The sequence below is a fragment of the Tachypleus tridentatus genome, chromosome 4, assembly GCF_004210375.1.
Source record: "Tachypleus tridentatus isolate NWPU-2018 chromosome 4, ASM421037v1, whole genome shotgun sequence".
Lineage (NCBI taxonomy): Eukaryota > Metazoa > Arthropoda > Merostomata > Xiphosura > Limulidae > Tachypleus > Tachypleus tridentatus.
The window spans coordinates 71,518,886-71,536,582 of record NC_134828.1 but is presented as its reverse complement, the minus strand read 5'-3'; the positions used below and the strand labels follow the sequence as shown (position 1 = coordinate 71,536,582).

Genomic DNA, 17,697 nt, shown 5'->3' with positions numbered 1-17,697 from the left:
AGTATTTTTGTACTTCATATAAAAATCACATTGCTCATGAACTATTCAGAGTGCAAGTGCAAATAACTACATTAAAAAATGACTTATTGTATATGGTAGAAAAAATAAAAATTAAATATTTTACTTCTCTGAGACTCCATACTTTTAGGAAGGTTCTTGTCAATTTTCAAACAATTTCACCCACTCGTTTTATTTTTTGGAATGAAATGTAATGATACAGATGTCAAGTTACAATTCATAGCATGCAGTTAACAAAAGGTCAATTCCCATGTATGTGTATATGTGCAAAAACATTATTTGGGTAGTTTTCAAACCATTTCTTGAAAGTGCAAGTCATTTGTTTACCAAAAGAAATGTTAATTCGACCTCACTTTCTGGTACACTTGTATGTTTCTTCATTAAGTGAACAGAGAAGCATATACAGGTACGTAATCAAAGTGAGCAAACTATGGCATATCAAAAAATAATAATTAGCCATCTGCTTTTCTGTTAAATTAACTTAAAGATATTGTTACAGCAGTAATATTAAACTCTGCATGATATACTCAGAAATGCTACTTAACACTTCTTGGAGTGCAACATACATGTTCAAAATGTTTATCTTTGATAATCTTTCTTAATACATTGAGCCAGGATCAATTTGACTGACCTTGTAACCATCATGTAATAAAAAACTCTAAATAATATAATTCTGAAGGTAATAACTATATCTTTACAAAATTTAGCAACCTTTTATTAAATATAGCAAGTGTGTTGCAAACAAAAAAAGTTTTGTTAAGCATGTTTGAAAAAGATATCTGTGGATTTAGGAAGTCTTTATTGAATCTGACTGACTAAAAGGTAGTTTTCATGCTAAAAAGAAAAATACTTCAACCTAAAGTTTTCATAGTTGACTGGCATAATCTCTAGCATTGTCTAAACAAATATCACAATATCTTTTTCAGTAAAACATCATACTTTGTCTCATTTTCTCTACCCTAACACTAACTGTAGTGAAATCATCAATGGACAATGAAACGTAAAGTGAAAACACTTAAAATAAAATAATAAATTATTTCTTGAAAGACTGCAAATTATATTAAAATTCAATTACCTATCCTAATAGCTTCAGCTTTTCACCTTTACAACTGCTTGCTTTTAGTTTTATTTCACACTATACTTTTAGCCATTTTGAAAAGAGTTTATGCAAAATACACAAGCCTGTCTGGGGAAGAATACAAGTGAAAAAATACACAAGGTAACTTTGGGCTTTCTTCACTCTTTCAGAGCATGCATAATTTTGTGCACATGTTAAGAGGTTTCAGTGAATAACATTCAAACTTTAATTACTTTATTATCATGCTACATAAATTTGACATAAAAGCATGGTTACTAATCCAAATTTTAATATTACACAAGTTCTTAATTTTATAAGGAAATATTTTACTTTAAATCTCAATTTCCTCTAGTGTGAGAATTACAACATTTCTTCTCTAGGTATTCCTTCTTTTCTAATTCATTTAGCATCCTGTCAAGAAGTATGAAATTTAGCTTACATTACTCATTAAAATGCTGTCATCACCCAGACAAAACAATATTTGTAGCTTTCAAATTTGTGTTACAAAGCTATTAAATATAAAAGGACCCCTCCATTTGTCACATCTCTCAGAAATTGCCAACAGTTCTCTCCAACATCTAATACATTATTTATAACCAACATAAAACCAAAGTTTTAATCTATCAAATATTTCATATTACATCGTTTTCTCTAGGGATAATTACCTCATAAGCTTCTCATAAATTAAGCTGAATTTTTAACAGCTATGTCATAGTTAAAAAGCCAGCAAAATTGTAATTCTTATACTTTCATTTTACATGTTCTTTGGAGCATTACTTAACTGAATAAAACATTTATTGCACTAGTACCATTAGTGTAAAAAGTAAGGTTAATCAACAGTCAACAGAAAAAGAGGGACCCAGGTAAGTACTTTATTTCTTCTTTAATAACTTATTTCTAAGTAGTAATAATCGATATATAATGTTGTGTAATGCTGACCAGGCATGACTAGAATGTCACGATAATAATAAAATAGTATGTAACATTGAGACTTAACCTATTGGGCTTAAAAATTTATATTTTTGTGTTATAATCTGTAGTTGTTCTAGAACACAAAAAGCAATCTATATTTCCTAATTATTTTTTGTGGTTAAATGATTGGTCAAATTGACAGGCCCAAAAGAATAAATAAAATAGCAAAATATAGTCTTACTGAAAACAAACATTTGAAATATGCTTGGAAAATTTTAGAGATTATACAAATAATATTTGAAATTTTGGGGACAATAGTTTTATTTTTTAAATCATAACATGAAAATCACCTCTCACTCATACTAGTAACAAAACATACTCAATATTATCACAAAAGTCTTTGGTAAAAATACTTCACAAAGATTCTGATTTTTTGTGTATAAAACATTTGCAATCTTTATTAAAAGCCTTCCAAATTTTCTGTAAGTACTGCAACAAAAGTTACATTATAAATAGTTAATGTGTGCAAATGTGTATACAAACATGTGTATATTATAGTGACCATCATAAATGTTAATACATGCCATGAGAGTTAGAAAGAATAAAGTTATGGAAAGATAAGGGAAGCCTAGTTTGTAGGTTAGACAACTTCCCATCTCAGTAAATCAAGAAAATAAAAAGTTCTTATTTCATTTTTCAGCCTCTCATTATCTATACTGAGGGTTTCTAAAGGGTTAGATAATCTAAAATCCATAAAAGGGATGAAAATATCTAAAGGAAAAAAAGAGTGCCAAACTTATCACAGGTCACAGAGAAGATTAAACATTTAAATATTTCCTTTTGAAATAAAAGAAATAAATCTTAGTTAATGCAAAAATTTAAACTAAATATACCTTCCAATTTCTAGTTAAGATGCAGAATTATCATAAATGCATTTAAGTTTTGAATGCAACCCTGTAAGAAAAAGACAGAAAAGAAAAAGTTAACATTCAAACTTTAACCTACCTGTGTGCATGGAATCTGTGTGATATATGAGAATTGGAGGACAATACACAAAATGAAATTTGTAATCATAACTACATTTAGAAATTTTCTTGCTTTCACTTTACAAATATTTCATTCATAGTGGCAATCATTTACAGCTACTGATATCATTCAAACCTAAAGTATTTTAAAAACAGTGGAATATTCCCAGTATATTAGAACTATACAAGAAAATATCCTAATAATACACATGTAAAACCCATTCACCCTACAAGATATATAAATATTACTCTTTCAAAATGTACATGTAATTTTAATTAAATAAATTATTATTTAGGGACTCCAGCCCATTTCAATATCATCCAATAATAAATTTCTTACTTATAAATAAACTTACCTTCCAGATGTGTTGCCTCTTCCATTACAAAACCACCTCTTGCAAACATTACATTGCACAACACAGCTTGGATCATGTATCCCACAATACCTAAAAAAAAAAAAAAAAAAAAACTAACTAAGCCATTACTGAATAAAAACAAATTGTAGGACACAGCATTCAGCAATTGGTCATGCTGGCTTGTATAATATTAACATTGCTAAATGTTAAACAGTTTTGATAATTATCTTTCAACTTGTATTTCAACACATGATCAAATGAAACATCACTTCAAACAATACATAAAATGTGACTACATGCATCAAAAAGGTATGAAGATACAACACATCTAATATTATCAAAGACTGCTTATGTAACTCTCTCTGTGTACCTCATTGCAAAACACTGGCCCATAACTTATTAACTAATGTAAAAACTTTACAGCCCACAAAGAGAATCTTTAAATTACAAATTATATTACTTGTTAACTATTATTTATTGAAAAAATATATGTGAAAGGAACTTGCAAGGAAAAAAATTATTAAATTTCCCATGAAAACATTAAACATGCAGCAAATCATCTAAGAGTTGTACATCAATGAAAAATTAATACTTAATTTTGTTGAATGAACATAATATGCTTTTGTGACTGCTCTTCAATATGAGCATATTCAGTGATATATGCAGTCACTTTAAATTGATCAACATTCTTAATTAAACTGAGATAACTTAAACTTACAATGAACTAAGTTTTCCCATGTTCAATACTTAAACAATACTTAATAAATCTCCAATCGTTTGGTCAAATATTATTACATTTCTGACTAAGAAACATTTCATAACCATATAAACTTCATAAAATTTGTAATACAAATAATACATAAACCACAGACCACCATGTCATATCCAAGCCAACCTGATGAGCTATGGCACTAGGCAAAAGGGCTCATCAGCACTAGATATAGCAGATACATAACAGTTAACATACTATCACATGTTCTTCCTTGCTTTTACTCATAAGTTCCCTACATAACTAATGCAGTTTTCTCACACTAACATTCTGGGATCAAATAAACAAGATGTCACTGTCTTGCAATAAATTCTAAGTGACAGCAAGTAGAAATAACAGTAATGAATAAATAATTTTATTAATCATTACCCAGTTCAGATTTGTAATTAGGTTAAATTTAATTTATAATAACTCTTCTCACTTACTTAATCTAATTCATACCATATAGTTGATGTTTATGTAACATTACATAAATAGCACCTGTATCATTACTATGTCTGGTTAGATTTGATATGGGGCAAAAGGTTTCATCAGTACTGAATACTGCTGAAATATGGTGAAAAACATTGTTATAAGTTCTTCCTTGCTTTCACTCAAGTTCTAAGAACTAATACTACCATGTACTTTACATCATGTCAATCATGTAGCAGTGATGAATATTACGAAAATGTTTCTATCTAGCACATAAACACCAACTTTATTTTTGAATTTTCAAAACATTTTTAAAGAAAAGATTGTTAGCATAAGTGAGCAGGCTTTGACTCATTAAAATTATAATAAAATACAGTAACAAAAGAATGGTAGTCCCTGATATCCCTTGTTTCCCCATATGAATTTATTTGTTTTAACCAATATCTACACACAAGTTTTATGCAGCTTAGCCACTGAAAATAAAGGTAAAAATTATATAATGAAATACTGGACAAACAACTTCTAACTAAGCACTCACTTCAACATGTCTGAGCTTTAAAAACACTCATATGTTACACAGATAAGGAAAGAAACCAGATTTGCATTTTTCACTCCCATTCCTTCCTACACACAAGCTAAACCTGAGCCAATCCCTATTCCTGACTGTCAAAATCTACTAACATTAACATTGTTTCTCCTTTTGATCTCTCTTACACTTACAATTTCAGTAGCAGCTTTAGTTCAACTTATAAAGCTTCATTATGCTGGTAATATATTCTGAATTTACCTATTGTGACTAGTTCTAACCATATTAGTGGTCATTCTCATTCAAATTTAAGAGACTATAACATCGAGTAGTACTTGGCTCATCACTGAAGAACACTGGTTGTCAACAATCTTACACAACATCTAGCATTATAGTCATTTCCTCCCCTAGGCATAAAAAATATTATCTACATAAAATAAAGGAATAAAAATAGCTAGAACAAAATCAGTTTCTTAGCTACATGTTAGGTTAAAACTACACAGTCTTGAATTAAAACACATTGGTAAAGTCAAACAATTAAAAGGTGTGGAAATTGTCAACTAGTACAATAACTAAAGTAGGACAAAAAAATTCCTAATACACACTACAACTTTACTTGACATGTCTGTTCTCCCCCACCATATTAAAATAGGATGTTTGGATTGAAATTATAGTAAACATTATTATATTGCATAATTTAACCATTTATCTAAATATATCTTAAAACATACTATAACAGCCATTTTTCCACTTTACTATCTTCAATTCATAATTTCTGGTAATATGTTTCTATAATACATACTGATTACATTTACTTACTTGCAAGCATGATCAGGAAGGTCTTTTGTATAATATTGGTCTTCTTCATCTTCTTCAAATGTTAATTCACCAAAACCTTGAGTAGCAGCAGCAACATCTCTATCAAGCCCATTTTGAAGAGGAATTTCTGGCCCATTTAACTGAAAAGAAATGAGAAATTACAACTATAGCTAGAAATTTAGTCAGTGCAATGTTTCAGAAATGACATGACAAAATGGATATACTTCCAGAAAACAAAAGAAAATCCATGAATTTTTGTAAAATATACAAACTCGTATGAAACTATAGCGAATTTAATACTGGAAACAGAGAAATGAACAAATTAAATGAGTCTGTACATAATTGTTCCTTGCAGAACTTCTGAAAATAATTCAAATAAGAGTGCATGCAAAGTAGTACACAGCAAACCCAGGTATGTAACAACTAAGCAATTAGTTTAGGTAATGTGATATTACTCTATCAAATACTTTATATACATTTTGACATCACTGTGTCTTACCAAATTTCATTTCATATTTACCTACAAAAAATTACTTAATCCAGTTTGCAATAAGAGTTGCTTATATGTTACATACTTTCATGTTTTAATCAACTGTGATCTATTTAGCATAAGAACAAAACTGTGAATGTTTCTATGCACATTACATTGTAATTTTATTAGTGTTTTATGCATAGTTTGCTTCAATATACAATGAATTAAGAAGCTGGATTTTTCCCAAGAATTGTTACGAAAAACCAAGGTCCTATTTATTTTAAATGGTAATTACTGCTTTGCAAATGAACAGTTATTTTCATCCCTACTATGATGTCATTACAATTACTTTGGTTGTTTATAATTGTAATTTAGATTCCCAAAAGGTTTTGGTACACCAATGGCTAGTCTAAACACAAGGGCCTCAGTTATTTCCTTATAATCTAGATGGTGACCTAAATGAGAACTTCAACCAAGAACTGAGTCAGTTCAAACTTCTTTTATAAAATTGCAATTGTATGTTCATAAAAGTAAGGACACTTGTTAAAGTGTATTTATTCTAGACAGTAGTGGACTATTACAGCATAATCCAAATGTCCTACAAAGTTCTGCATAAAGAAAACTATTACATTTGAGTTTTGTTTGTTTGTTTTTTGTCTTTTTGCCCAAAATACCGAGATCTATAGTTTATGTTTATTTAAAATATACATTTGCTCCATAGGTGTACGATTTTAAAAACTTTTCAGGTCCTAATTTCAAGTGAAATTCAGCATTAAATCTCAGGATAAAGTAAGGTAGAAATCAGTGAATTTCAAATGACTAATACATTAAATTTTGATTGTAGGTTATAGTACTCGGTGTTGTTCACTGATGAACCAGTGCTGCAAGTCTGCATCAAAATTAAGGATTTAAAATTTGTGAAGATACAGAAAATTAGATGTATTGTAAATTTGTTAGCAAACTGTATTTGGATGCTAAAAATAACAAAATTCAAACTAAATGAAAACAGCATCTTCAACTTTTAAACAAATATTTGCAATTAAGCCTATGTATTTATGCTTGCTTAATATCTTTATCAAAATGATGGTTTTGTAAAGCTCTGTTGAAACTAATATTTAATAAATTTTAGTTAAAAGACTATAATTTGTAAACAAGTACTTGCAATTAAGCCTAGGTATTTACATTTATTTACTCTATTATTTAAATAGCAGATATTTGTAGAGTTCTCTTGAAATCAATATTTACTCAATTTTTATTTTTACATCTATAGAAAACTATAATTTAAAAATCTCAAAATATTGGTGTGAGAAGTTTAAATATTGATATTTGTATTCTTGATTGCAATGAAAAGTAATATGCACAAAGTCTCACAAGTTTAAGGAAGATAAAAATACAGACATTCACCAACAGATGGTAAAATAAAAACTTGCAGGACATTATATAACAAACAGATCACAAAGAAAACCTTGGCCCTTCAAGGTTTTTCTTTCAACAGCCTTCCATGTCCAACTTACCAACTAATTCAAGTCATCGTGGAATATTTCATCATCCTCAATACTGCTAGTAATACACATTCATGAGTCTGATGCCGTAAGTACACTATTAAATATTCCCCCCACTGTTATTATGTAAGCAAGAAAATGCCCAACCACTAACCTCAGACTCAAATGTCTGATTTAGACAGAACTTCACCTTGTAATTCACTCAACACAAAGCAAGCAATCCAACCAAGTAACAGTTTGAACTGGAAAATTTGAGCATGCTCTAGTTCCTAAACTCAATCTTAAATCTACTTTTACAAAACAAGTTTCTAATATTTACAGTATAATTAGTTTGATAAAAAATATATATAAAAACATACTGAAACAAGAAGTTTAGCACTTAAGCTAGACATTGAGGTCCATTTGCTCTCAGATCCCAAACTGTTAACCATTCTATACTCATTAATAGTAGGGTACTAAATAATATTACAGGTGGACAAATTGCAAATTTATAATAGTACAGAGTAGGGGGTGGATATTGGAGGGTTTTTCCTCCATACTTCATGTCGTGATCTTCCAGGAGACTTGCAACTGAAATCCAAGGGAATAAAAACTTGCACATACTTTTTTCAATTGAATCTTCACTGATAATAAAATAAATACACTGTAATGATGGTTTTATCAACCATCTAATCAAATTGGCTAATTACAGATTGGTAACCTGCTATCTTCCCATACATTCAGTGGAAATGCTTCTACTTTTGAGTTTTAAATAGGCCAAAGCCAATACACTGCTTTCTGATACAGCTCTCAATAGGTCACAGAGTGCTGTAAGTAGACAGCCTAACCCATATTTGCTTGATTCATGCATGACTAATGTAAGTGATACTTGCTTCTCTTTTCTCCAGATGAGACGTGGATTGGACAAGATTTCTCTCAAGTAAGCAATACCAGCAGACTTCCCTGCCTTGTTAACAAAAATTTAATAATTGTACAGTCCCAAATAAGTATCATATAGGGTGGAATAGAGCTTGAAAATAAATAATCACACATGCACAATTATTCAGAACTCTAATTTTTCTGTGTTGGTTGCCCACAAAAGTTATGTAGCTTTCAAAAATTCATCTTAAAACAAAAATATATATGGCACTAGAATAAGATGTCTCAAAACTATTGTGATTTATCTGGCTTTCAAACTAAGCTATGAATAAGTATCACTAAATTCCATTACTGCTAGAAGCAACAATTTTACACACTGCCTGTCAAGCTGTTCTTAAAAAGTTTCTTTTACCCATCAAATACAAGTATCCCTCAATTTACAAACAATCCATTTACTTTTGTTGCCAGAACATAATTAACTTCTGCAGGTATAAATTTCAATCTGCATTATCATTGTTTTTGCTGGAGCAAAAACTTGTGTAAAAATCATAAGAAAATTTTGCCTACTCCAAAACAATTTTTCACTATTATGAAATTCAAGTTAAGTGAAGTGTTATTACTAACATTTCAAACAACACACCATTCTTCCAGTTGCCTTGACAAGCAATGCAAGATGACCTAAGAAGATTGAAACATTGTTCTCTGCTTTATTAGTAAAAGTGTTAATACCAGCCATCCTGAGATATATTTTATATAAAATACTTTATCAATACCACAGAACTAAGCTGAATTTGGATCTAAAAAAATATGATATTTCAAGCTCACTAACATCTTACTGTTTGGAACCTACAACAAAAAGAAAGTGTTTTGTTTTTTTACATAAAAACTTCAGAGAGGCTGAAAAAACCACCAGAGGAACATTTTGAACTTTCAAATGGTTATACTCATGTCATTGAGCAAAATAGGCATAGTTAAAAAAGTATTTTCGAAAATAAGAGAGATAGGTGGGGCTACCTTTGTTGATTCACTAAATAAAGTAATATTTCAGAAAGCAGAAAATATGGAAGGTTCTCTTATATTCTAACTAGTCAATATCAGTATTTGAATTTCTAATTTGTAAGAAATTATAGGACTTTGTATTTGGACATTATAATCTTCCCATTTAATACCAAACTTAATGGCACATTCATAAAATAGTTTAATAAAGTTTTAAATGTTAATCTATAAATATAATTATATTGCCTTTCACCTGTGACCAAAGGAAGACCAATACAGATAGGAATAATTGAAGTGCACAGGAATGCTCACTATAGCTCCAAATTTACAAGCTTTTGGTAGCACCCACAAGTTTGTTAAACTAAAAAAATTATATGTTTTACATAAGTATTTGTAATCAAGATGTCTAACTTGCCAACATAAGTCTGACTCAAGTTTTGAGAAGTCAATGTGCAAGGTGACATTTACAAAAATAAAAATACTTTTGTCCATTGTAATTTCCATAGACTCTAGAATCTCTGAAATGCATATCTGCAATTTTTGCAAAAACTGCTGAAATAAGTATTGTAGTACTTAATAGTAAAGATCACAATGAAAAATATGGTGGCCCTAAAAAAACTTAAAACATCTGAATATTATCAATGACTACTTATAGTATTGTGCTTATAAAGCCTCATTAATTGTTATATACAGGTTTGTTGAATGAATCAAAATTTCATTATTTTTACTAATTTTCCTTTCAGTAAAAAAAATGGCTTTTCCAGTTACGTGTACAAAAAAGAAAGAAAGAAACCTTATCACTAATTCTTTCACAGAACTCTTTTCATCTTGGATACCAATGATTCCATTCTTGTATCAAAAAGGATATTTATATATATATATAAAATGGATGATGTGCTACTTTAGGAATGTAATTAGATTTGAAGGTAGGTTGCTAAAGAGCCTTGTGAACAATAAAACAGAGAGAAGTATACATACACATCTCTCTCTCTCTCTTAGTATTGCTGGCACACAAAAATATAGCTCATAAAAATGAAACGAGTATACTAATTTTTTTTTTATTTCATAAAGACAAGTAGGGATAGCTACATACATAACAAAAACTACAGTAATATAGAAAGTTTTAATGATGTAAAAAATGTTCAATGAGAAATTCAAAACTGCAAAAACTTAGTTACTTAAAAGTTGAAAAATGTTACCCCTCTCCAGCTTAGACTAATATAATTAGTGATTTGCCAAAATGTAATTTTAAATAACTCAGTTTCTGCACTTTAAGCTTTCATGTTTTGAAACATTCTGTAGCATTAATACTTTCTATATTATCATAGCTAGCTAGGTTATGTATGTTTTAAACCTTGCCTGTCTTAATTAAATCTAATTTTTTTAATGTATGTCCTTTACCACAAACTGTCACTAAATCACCATTGTAGCATAATATTAATGTTTGATAAGCAACATAAAATGCACAATACCATGTTAAATGGCACTCTATAATGTAGAATGCAATATCTGGATCCATCTGTGTACATACCGTTGATATACTTAGAATTATTTCTAATGAACATGGATGTCAATTACTCTGTTGTACATCTCAAATTGCAGCACAAAAGTGTTTACATGTATTTTTATAAATGTATAGCCTATGGCTCTCAATTTTTAGTTTTTTTCTTGGTACAGCAACATAAAACTGGCAGATACTTTGGTTTAAGTATCTCTGTCCCCACTGCTTAGAAATAGAGATAACTAAAGGTGTTCAGAAAATTTCTTTCTTCACCCCACACGAGATTTGTTTTTTGTTCAAGCTACGCAAAAAAAAAAAATTATGAGCACAAATAACTATTAGTTAAAGAAAGCTGATGACAGATACTAAGTGATGAGTGTGATTATCACACACAAAATCAATGACCAATATGGGACTTATAGTCCACTACAGGAGCAGGAATCCATAGATCCTATGCCAATTTTTGTTGTGGGGGAAACAGGAAAACCCACTTTCACTAGACCAATAAAGTAAGATAGTGCCTATTAGGTGAACGTGTATTAAATGGAAGGGGTGGCATTTGAAATGACTTAACTGCTGCTCCTGGTGAATACAATAGGCTTAAAGCGTACGAGATTCTGTGTCATGGCTCAATGCAAATTTGACGAGCATAAAGCAATGACCTTTTCTTTGTAATATGACTTCTTTGTCTTTTATCAATTTTTATCTAATTCCACGCAACTTTTTTATTGAAATTTAACTTCGTAGCTTTTTTGTGTTATAGATCCTAATATATCACTGTGCTACTATTACAATAACTGTGTAATAGAGAACCACAACTATTCCAGAAATAATCTAGTTTCATCTGTAGCACACTAACAAAAACACCAGACAAATGTTTTTGGTGAAATTGTTTCTTTTGATTGGCTTTATACTTTTTTTGTTCAAAATACAGGTTTATAGGTATTTTATAAAGGTAATTATATTTTACCAAAGTTTTTTTTTCAGTATTTTAGTAATTTCTCATTAAGAAAAACATCTGAAAAGTAAATAAAAAATTTAGTTTCATAACTTCCTGAAAAACATTTGCAAGTAATCTTATCCTCAGGATCAGTGTATTGTTACAATAATCAAAATAAAATGAGAACACTTATCAAGGCTCATGTGCTTATGCCATGTTAATAAAAAACTGTTTATCCTTGAGAAATTATTTTGATACTGATTCTTCAGATATCAGAAAACTTTGCCCTCCCACAATGCAATGCCCATTTAGCCACTAAGGTGAAGATACAAATTTCATTTATTCTGTATACTTGCCTACTGTCTAGTCTTGTATTTGTAATGCCTATTTATAATGAGCTTTTGTTGTTCCAAACCTAAAACACAGAAGAGTTATGTATTCAATTGCATAAATAACAAAACAAGTTGAAAAGACATGAACTTTCCTCCTATTTTATACCCAGTCCTTCAGATCACCACAATAGGAAGCATAACACACACATCTGTGGGATTTTATTCCTAGCCTAGGATAATATTGTGACTGAAAGCTACCAACCACAAAAAAAATAAAAAAGTAATAGGAAGGTTAAGGGAGTCCAACTATGTTCAGCTCATTTTATATCATGTAAATGTATTCAATTTCTTTTTAGCACATGATTTTTACAAGTCTAGATATTGCACACTGGGCCATTCTGTGCAGTCTTTGATCCATGAATCAGCAAGGTGCTGGATGCAAGAAGAACCAAGCCCGATTAATTGTAACTTTGCTCATTATCTTACTAATGCCAAAGCTGACCACTTCTTCACACATTGATAATAAACTGAAACTAATAGTTTAACAATCAAACAATAATACATGAATGATAATTGAAGAATTTCCACAACAGCTTCAGCACATCTCTATAAAATGCATACATGCAGCTGTACTCAATTTACTAATGTTTGCCCCTTGATCAAGATAATGATCATGTTACCAAACAAAATCAAATGACTGTGACAAAAGAATGAAAAATGGGACAAAAGAACAGAATAAATTTATTTTATGGCCTGACTAAATTAACTACATTTCGTTTTGTATATACAAATAAAAATTTCATGTTCCAAATCACATTTTATTACATTTAACTTCAAGTGTAAATTATAATAATAAATCCAAGTTACACTGAATTTAACTTTAAGACTTATGAGTAAAATCTTTCCACCAATATTATAATTTATATTACCTAAGTTAACAATCAGCGACAAAATTACTTTCTCGATGTTATATTTAACGAGGTATGCGACTAACACTGATTGATATTTGTAACGACAATGACTATAGATCACACTATTGCCATTACGCACTGAACTTTTTAGGCTTAACAATAAATGGACTACGCAAACTAGTGAACTACAAAAGCAATGTACTGTAGTGCGTATCATAAATCGTTACAATTGAGAAAAATATAATAAAAACAATTTAATATTACTTTATTTACCTGACTTCGTGATTGAACCTGAGGATGCTCTAGTTGAGAAGTTTGAGTTTGTGAAGGAAGGGTGAAATCGGTGAAATCAAATTCTGAGCCTTGAGTATCAGCACCTAAAAGATCAGCCCCTTCTTCCGTGTCAAGAAAAGTCAAGGTTTGGGAACTAGGTCCATAAGCATCAACACTCATATTTTATAATTTTGAAAATGAAATTAACCCAAAAGATAGTAATCAAGTTTATACAACGTTCTAATACAACCTTAAACGGTAACAAGACACTGATGTTATTACGTAATGTTAACGTTAAATTTACTATAATTTGACTAAGACTAAAATCCATAACCATACGCCATTCCACTCGTGCAATTGGTTTCACCTAACTGCTGTGACGTTATTGATGACGTAATATAACGCCAAAGTAAAGTAGTATTTAAATAAAAGTAGTATATTAAAATAAAAAATAAAAACAAAACGATATTCGTGATTAAATATTTTATAAATGGTAGCAATTAGATTAAAATTTTAAATCATTATATTTTTAAGCGTAAAAAACAATGTGTCTAACATTTATATCCTTGAATGATGTGGGCCTAGCCATATTGAATATTTGTCGTTAGATAATTATCGTGCTTACGAATGTTTTTATGAATATTCGAATCGTCGAAAACGCATCGTGTTAAGTTGGAGGGTTAACAAGGTTCAAATACGGATATATGTCTTTATCGATGTCTTAACCCATGCACTCGTTGCTTGGTTGAATACGATTGAACCATATCGTTATCAAATGTTACAGTTCTACAAACTGCAAAGAAAGATAATATTCGTGAACGACAGGAAATATTTCATTTCCTCATTGAATAAAATATTTATTTTTAGTAAAATTTCATTTAAAATATTATTACTTTACTTTTTCCTATATTCAACCACAATTATCTAAAACACGTGTTCTCATACCATCGTAGTGTTGAACTTATTTTGTCATAACAATCCAGTTTAGACTTCGTTTTGAAGGCATAAACGCATCATCCGTTAGATTAATTATAACATAACAATATACACGTCTAACAATCATATAAAAAGTTCCAAACTATCAGTTTTATTTCGATTTCACAATTTACTTTTCGGGTTGGCTGTCAAACGTTCATTTGTAATATGTTGACATGCCATCTGTTTCCTTCACACTATATAATAGTCCAGAATTATCCAAAACTTTCTGTTATTTTAGTTTCTGTACTGTCATGTTATCAATACTTGATCTAGAAAGATGCTAGCAATACTTTGCTTTAGTTACTTTGATTTATTTAGTTGGTGACGTCTCCTCTGCTCATATCCTCTGGATATTTCAACATAAGATAAAAGTTATGGTTGAATATGCTAGAATTAGAATATTCTTGTTTGGCCGATTATGAAGTTGAAAGAAAGTAACAGACAATCAACGCTTCCAGTGAATAGAAGTAATGAGTTGACACTATTCACTTGAAAAAGAATGAGTGATAATAATCTAGACCTCATCACACTTTCTTAGTTTAGTTCTCCATTTCAGTCTACATGGAAAAACTCGCTTTGTTTTTGGAGGATTATTGTGTTTAGTTCTGGGGCATTCAGAGAGAGAGAAGCAACAAGTTTAACTAAGGGTTTGTTTTGTTTTGAATTTTAAGCGAAGCAAACGAGGGCTACTTGGACTAGCTATCTTTAATTTAGCAGTGATAAATTAGATGGAAGGCAACTAGTCAACACTAAACACCACCAACTTTTGAGCTATACTTTTCCTAGTGAATAGTAGGATTGACCACAACATATAACGCTTAAGTGTCTGAAAGGGCTATCATGTTTGATGTGGTGGAGAAACGAATCCGTGACCCACAGATTGCAAGTCAAGCACCCTAACTGCCAAGCCTTTTCGGTAAACAATTTTATTATTTTTTACCACAGGAAGAGTAAAAATGCTTCAATATTATTAATGTTTATTACTAACGTTAACATGCAATTTTTTTATGAAAAGAGCTTCCACATGTATCAACTTAAAATCTAATTTTGCTGTTTAAATATATATTAATGACTTGAAGATATTAAAGGTTTTCTTTTTCTTTTTTCAGCTTGAAACTCCAATTGAAGAATGTCTTAACAATATAAACATTAGTCTGTGGCACAAAACAAGAAATTCAAATAATAGAGAGTATATGTACATTCTGAAAGTATAAGATAAACATTTTTTGTTGTTTTTGAAAGAAAAAAAGTGACGATCAGCACAAAGCTTTCCATTCATGGTTTAAATTTTTCTATAATGAAAATGTAGTTCCGATAGGCACATATACATCTATTCTTGTTCAATACTGCTCTTTATTTGCAAAAATGCTTGCATGCCACAAACTTTGCACTCTCAGGTACCCTACAGTAATCATGGTTCGACTGCACCTCCATTCAAATCATCCAATAACTCTTCACCAATAGAAGTGCAACACACCCTCCTGACCCATGTAACTTGCTTTATTCAATTCTACTGAATTATAACTTCGATTTTAGGCAGAAAAGGAAGCATCGGTTTTCAGTTGGCAGAACAGGTGAAAGTGTGAAAGGAGGTAAGTACTGTTTGGAAATATATTTTCAATACTGGAAAACTATAAATTCCTACACAGTATATTACTTCCTATCACATGTGTACCTAGAATCCTACATTGAAGATCTGGAGATATAAAGAAGCATCTTTAAAAAGCGTCCTAAGAACATCATGTATTGATGACATTCTTAATGGAAAATCATATGTGGGAGACTGTACCACTTCTTTACTATTTATACTCTTCACAAAGTGCAAAAAAGAAGTGTTGCAAGCACTGACACAAAATGTGCAGGAGCACAATAAAAATGTTAGAAAGACAGTTGAATTGGAATCCACATCATATTTTATCATTATTTCAATAACACTGAAGAGAGGCTGCAGATGAATCCTCTAAAGACTGTAATGTGTTGTAAAGCAAAGCTGGATGTGCTTTAAGGTGTAGAGTGGCTAGGACACAATTGGCTGTACACAGCAAGTCAACTGTAGTCAAGAACCAAGCAGAATCAGAAATATACCTTTGATCCATGTTGTGAAGAGAGTCTAAACCGTGTTCATCTCAAATTCAGTAGAACGGAAGTATATATGTACAAACCACTTCACGAGACTGAAACATGTGCATAATAGACCATTACTCAGACATCCAGAAACTTGGCATCAAAATCGCGGCAGTTGGAGATGTGCCCTTGTACTTACACTCAATCTGATAAGCATCTCACTACACAACAGCAACCTTAGATCGTAAGAGAAACTCCATGAGGTAGAGCACGTAAGGGAAAACAATTTTCTCCTTCAACATTATCCTGTCTTTTTGTAATCACGAGACAAAGTGAGTGAGGAATAGAAAAAACCCAGGCAACACATGTGCAAGGATTTGTGTCAATTGGTTCTGCTCTAATTTCAACACCAGACACCTGGGTATTGACATTTATGCGATGGTAGGATAAGGGATCCCAAAAAAAGAGATGAATTACAGTGTGATAGACTGACTCCAAAACAACATCATTGTAGTGCATCATTAGCTTCCGAGTACCACTGCAAAAATTGGACTGCCTCTTTAAATGATGCACGACTGTACTCTCTAGATAATTAGAGAAGCTAGGTGCAACATCAACCCTTGAAGTCCACTATACAAAGATGAAGCACGTGCATGGAAGAACAGCATCATCAACACCAGTAGAACACCACCACCATACTCTCAATTTAATGAGTGTTGTATATTGACTCCTTACCACGAGATCACTTTCAGAATAATAACACTATAGTCAACCACAACAGCAGCTACAAATGGAAGGATAGCTTAAAGAGGATTATATATGTCCTCCTTTCTTGTAGATAAGACCTTTAACCTCTCATAAATCATCACAATGGATTGGTACGCCTGATAATGCTATTTTTAGACATAATTAAGCTATTTAGTCATTATGATCTAGTTCTAATGGACATTGTAGAG

At 30.7% G+C, this 17,697-nt stretch overlaps 1 protein-coding gene across 1 annotated transcript in view; it reads right to left on the bottom strand.

The window, feature by feature from the left end:
• Upf1 (Upf1 RNA helicase) overlaps nucleotides 1-14,078 on the bottom strand; it is an 83,150-nt gene extending 69,072 nt beyond the window's left edge. The window contains exons 1-3 of the mRNA XM_076499203.1: nucleotides 13,700-14,078; nucleotides 5,915-6,054; nucleotides 3,390-3,479 (exon numbers count right to left, since the gene is read on the bottom strand). Coding sequence (XP_076355318.1) covers nucleotides 3,390-3,479; nucleotides 5,915-6,054; nucleotides 13,700-13,879 — 410 coding nt within the window. The 5' untranslated portion in view covers nucleotides 13,880-14,078. The remainder of the gene's footprint in view (nucleotides 1-3,389; nucleotides 3,480-5,914; nucleotides 6,055-13,699) is intronic.
• Nucleotides 14,079-17,697: the final 3,619 nt, after the last annotated feature.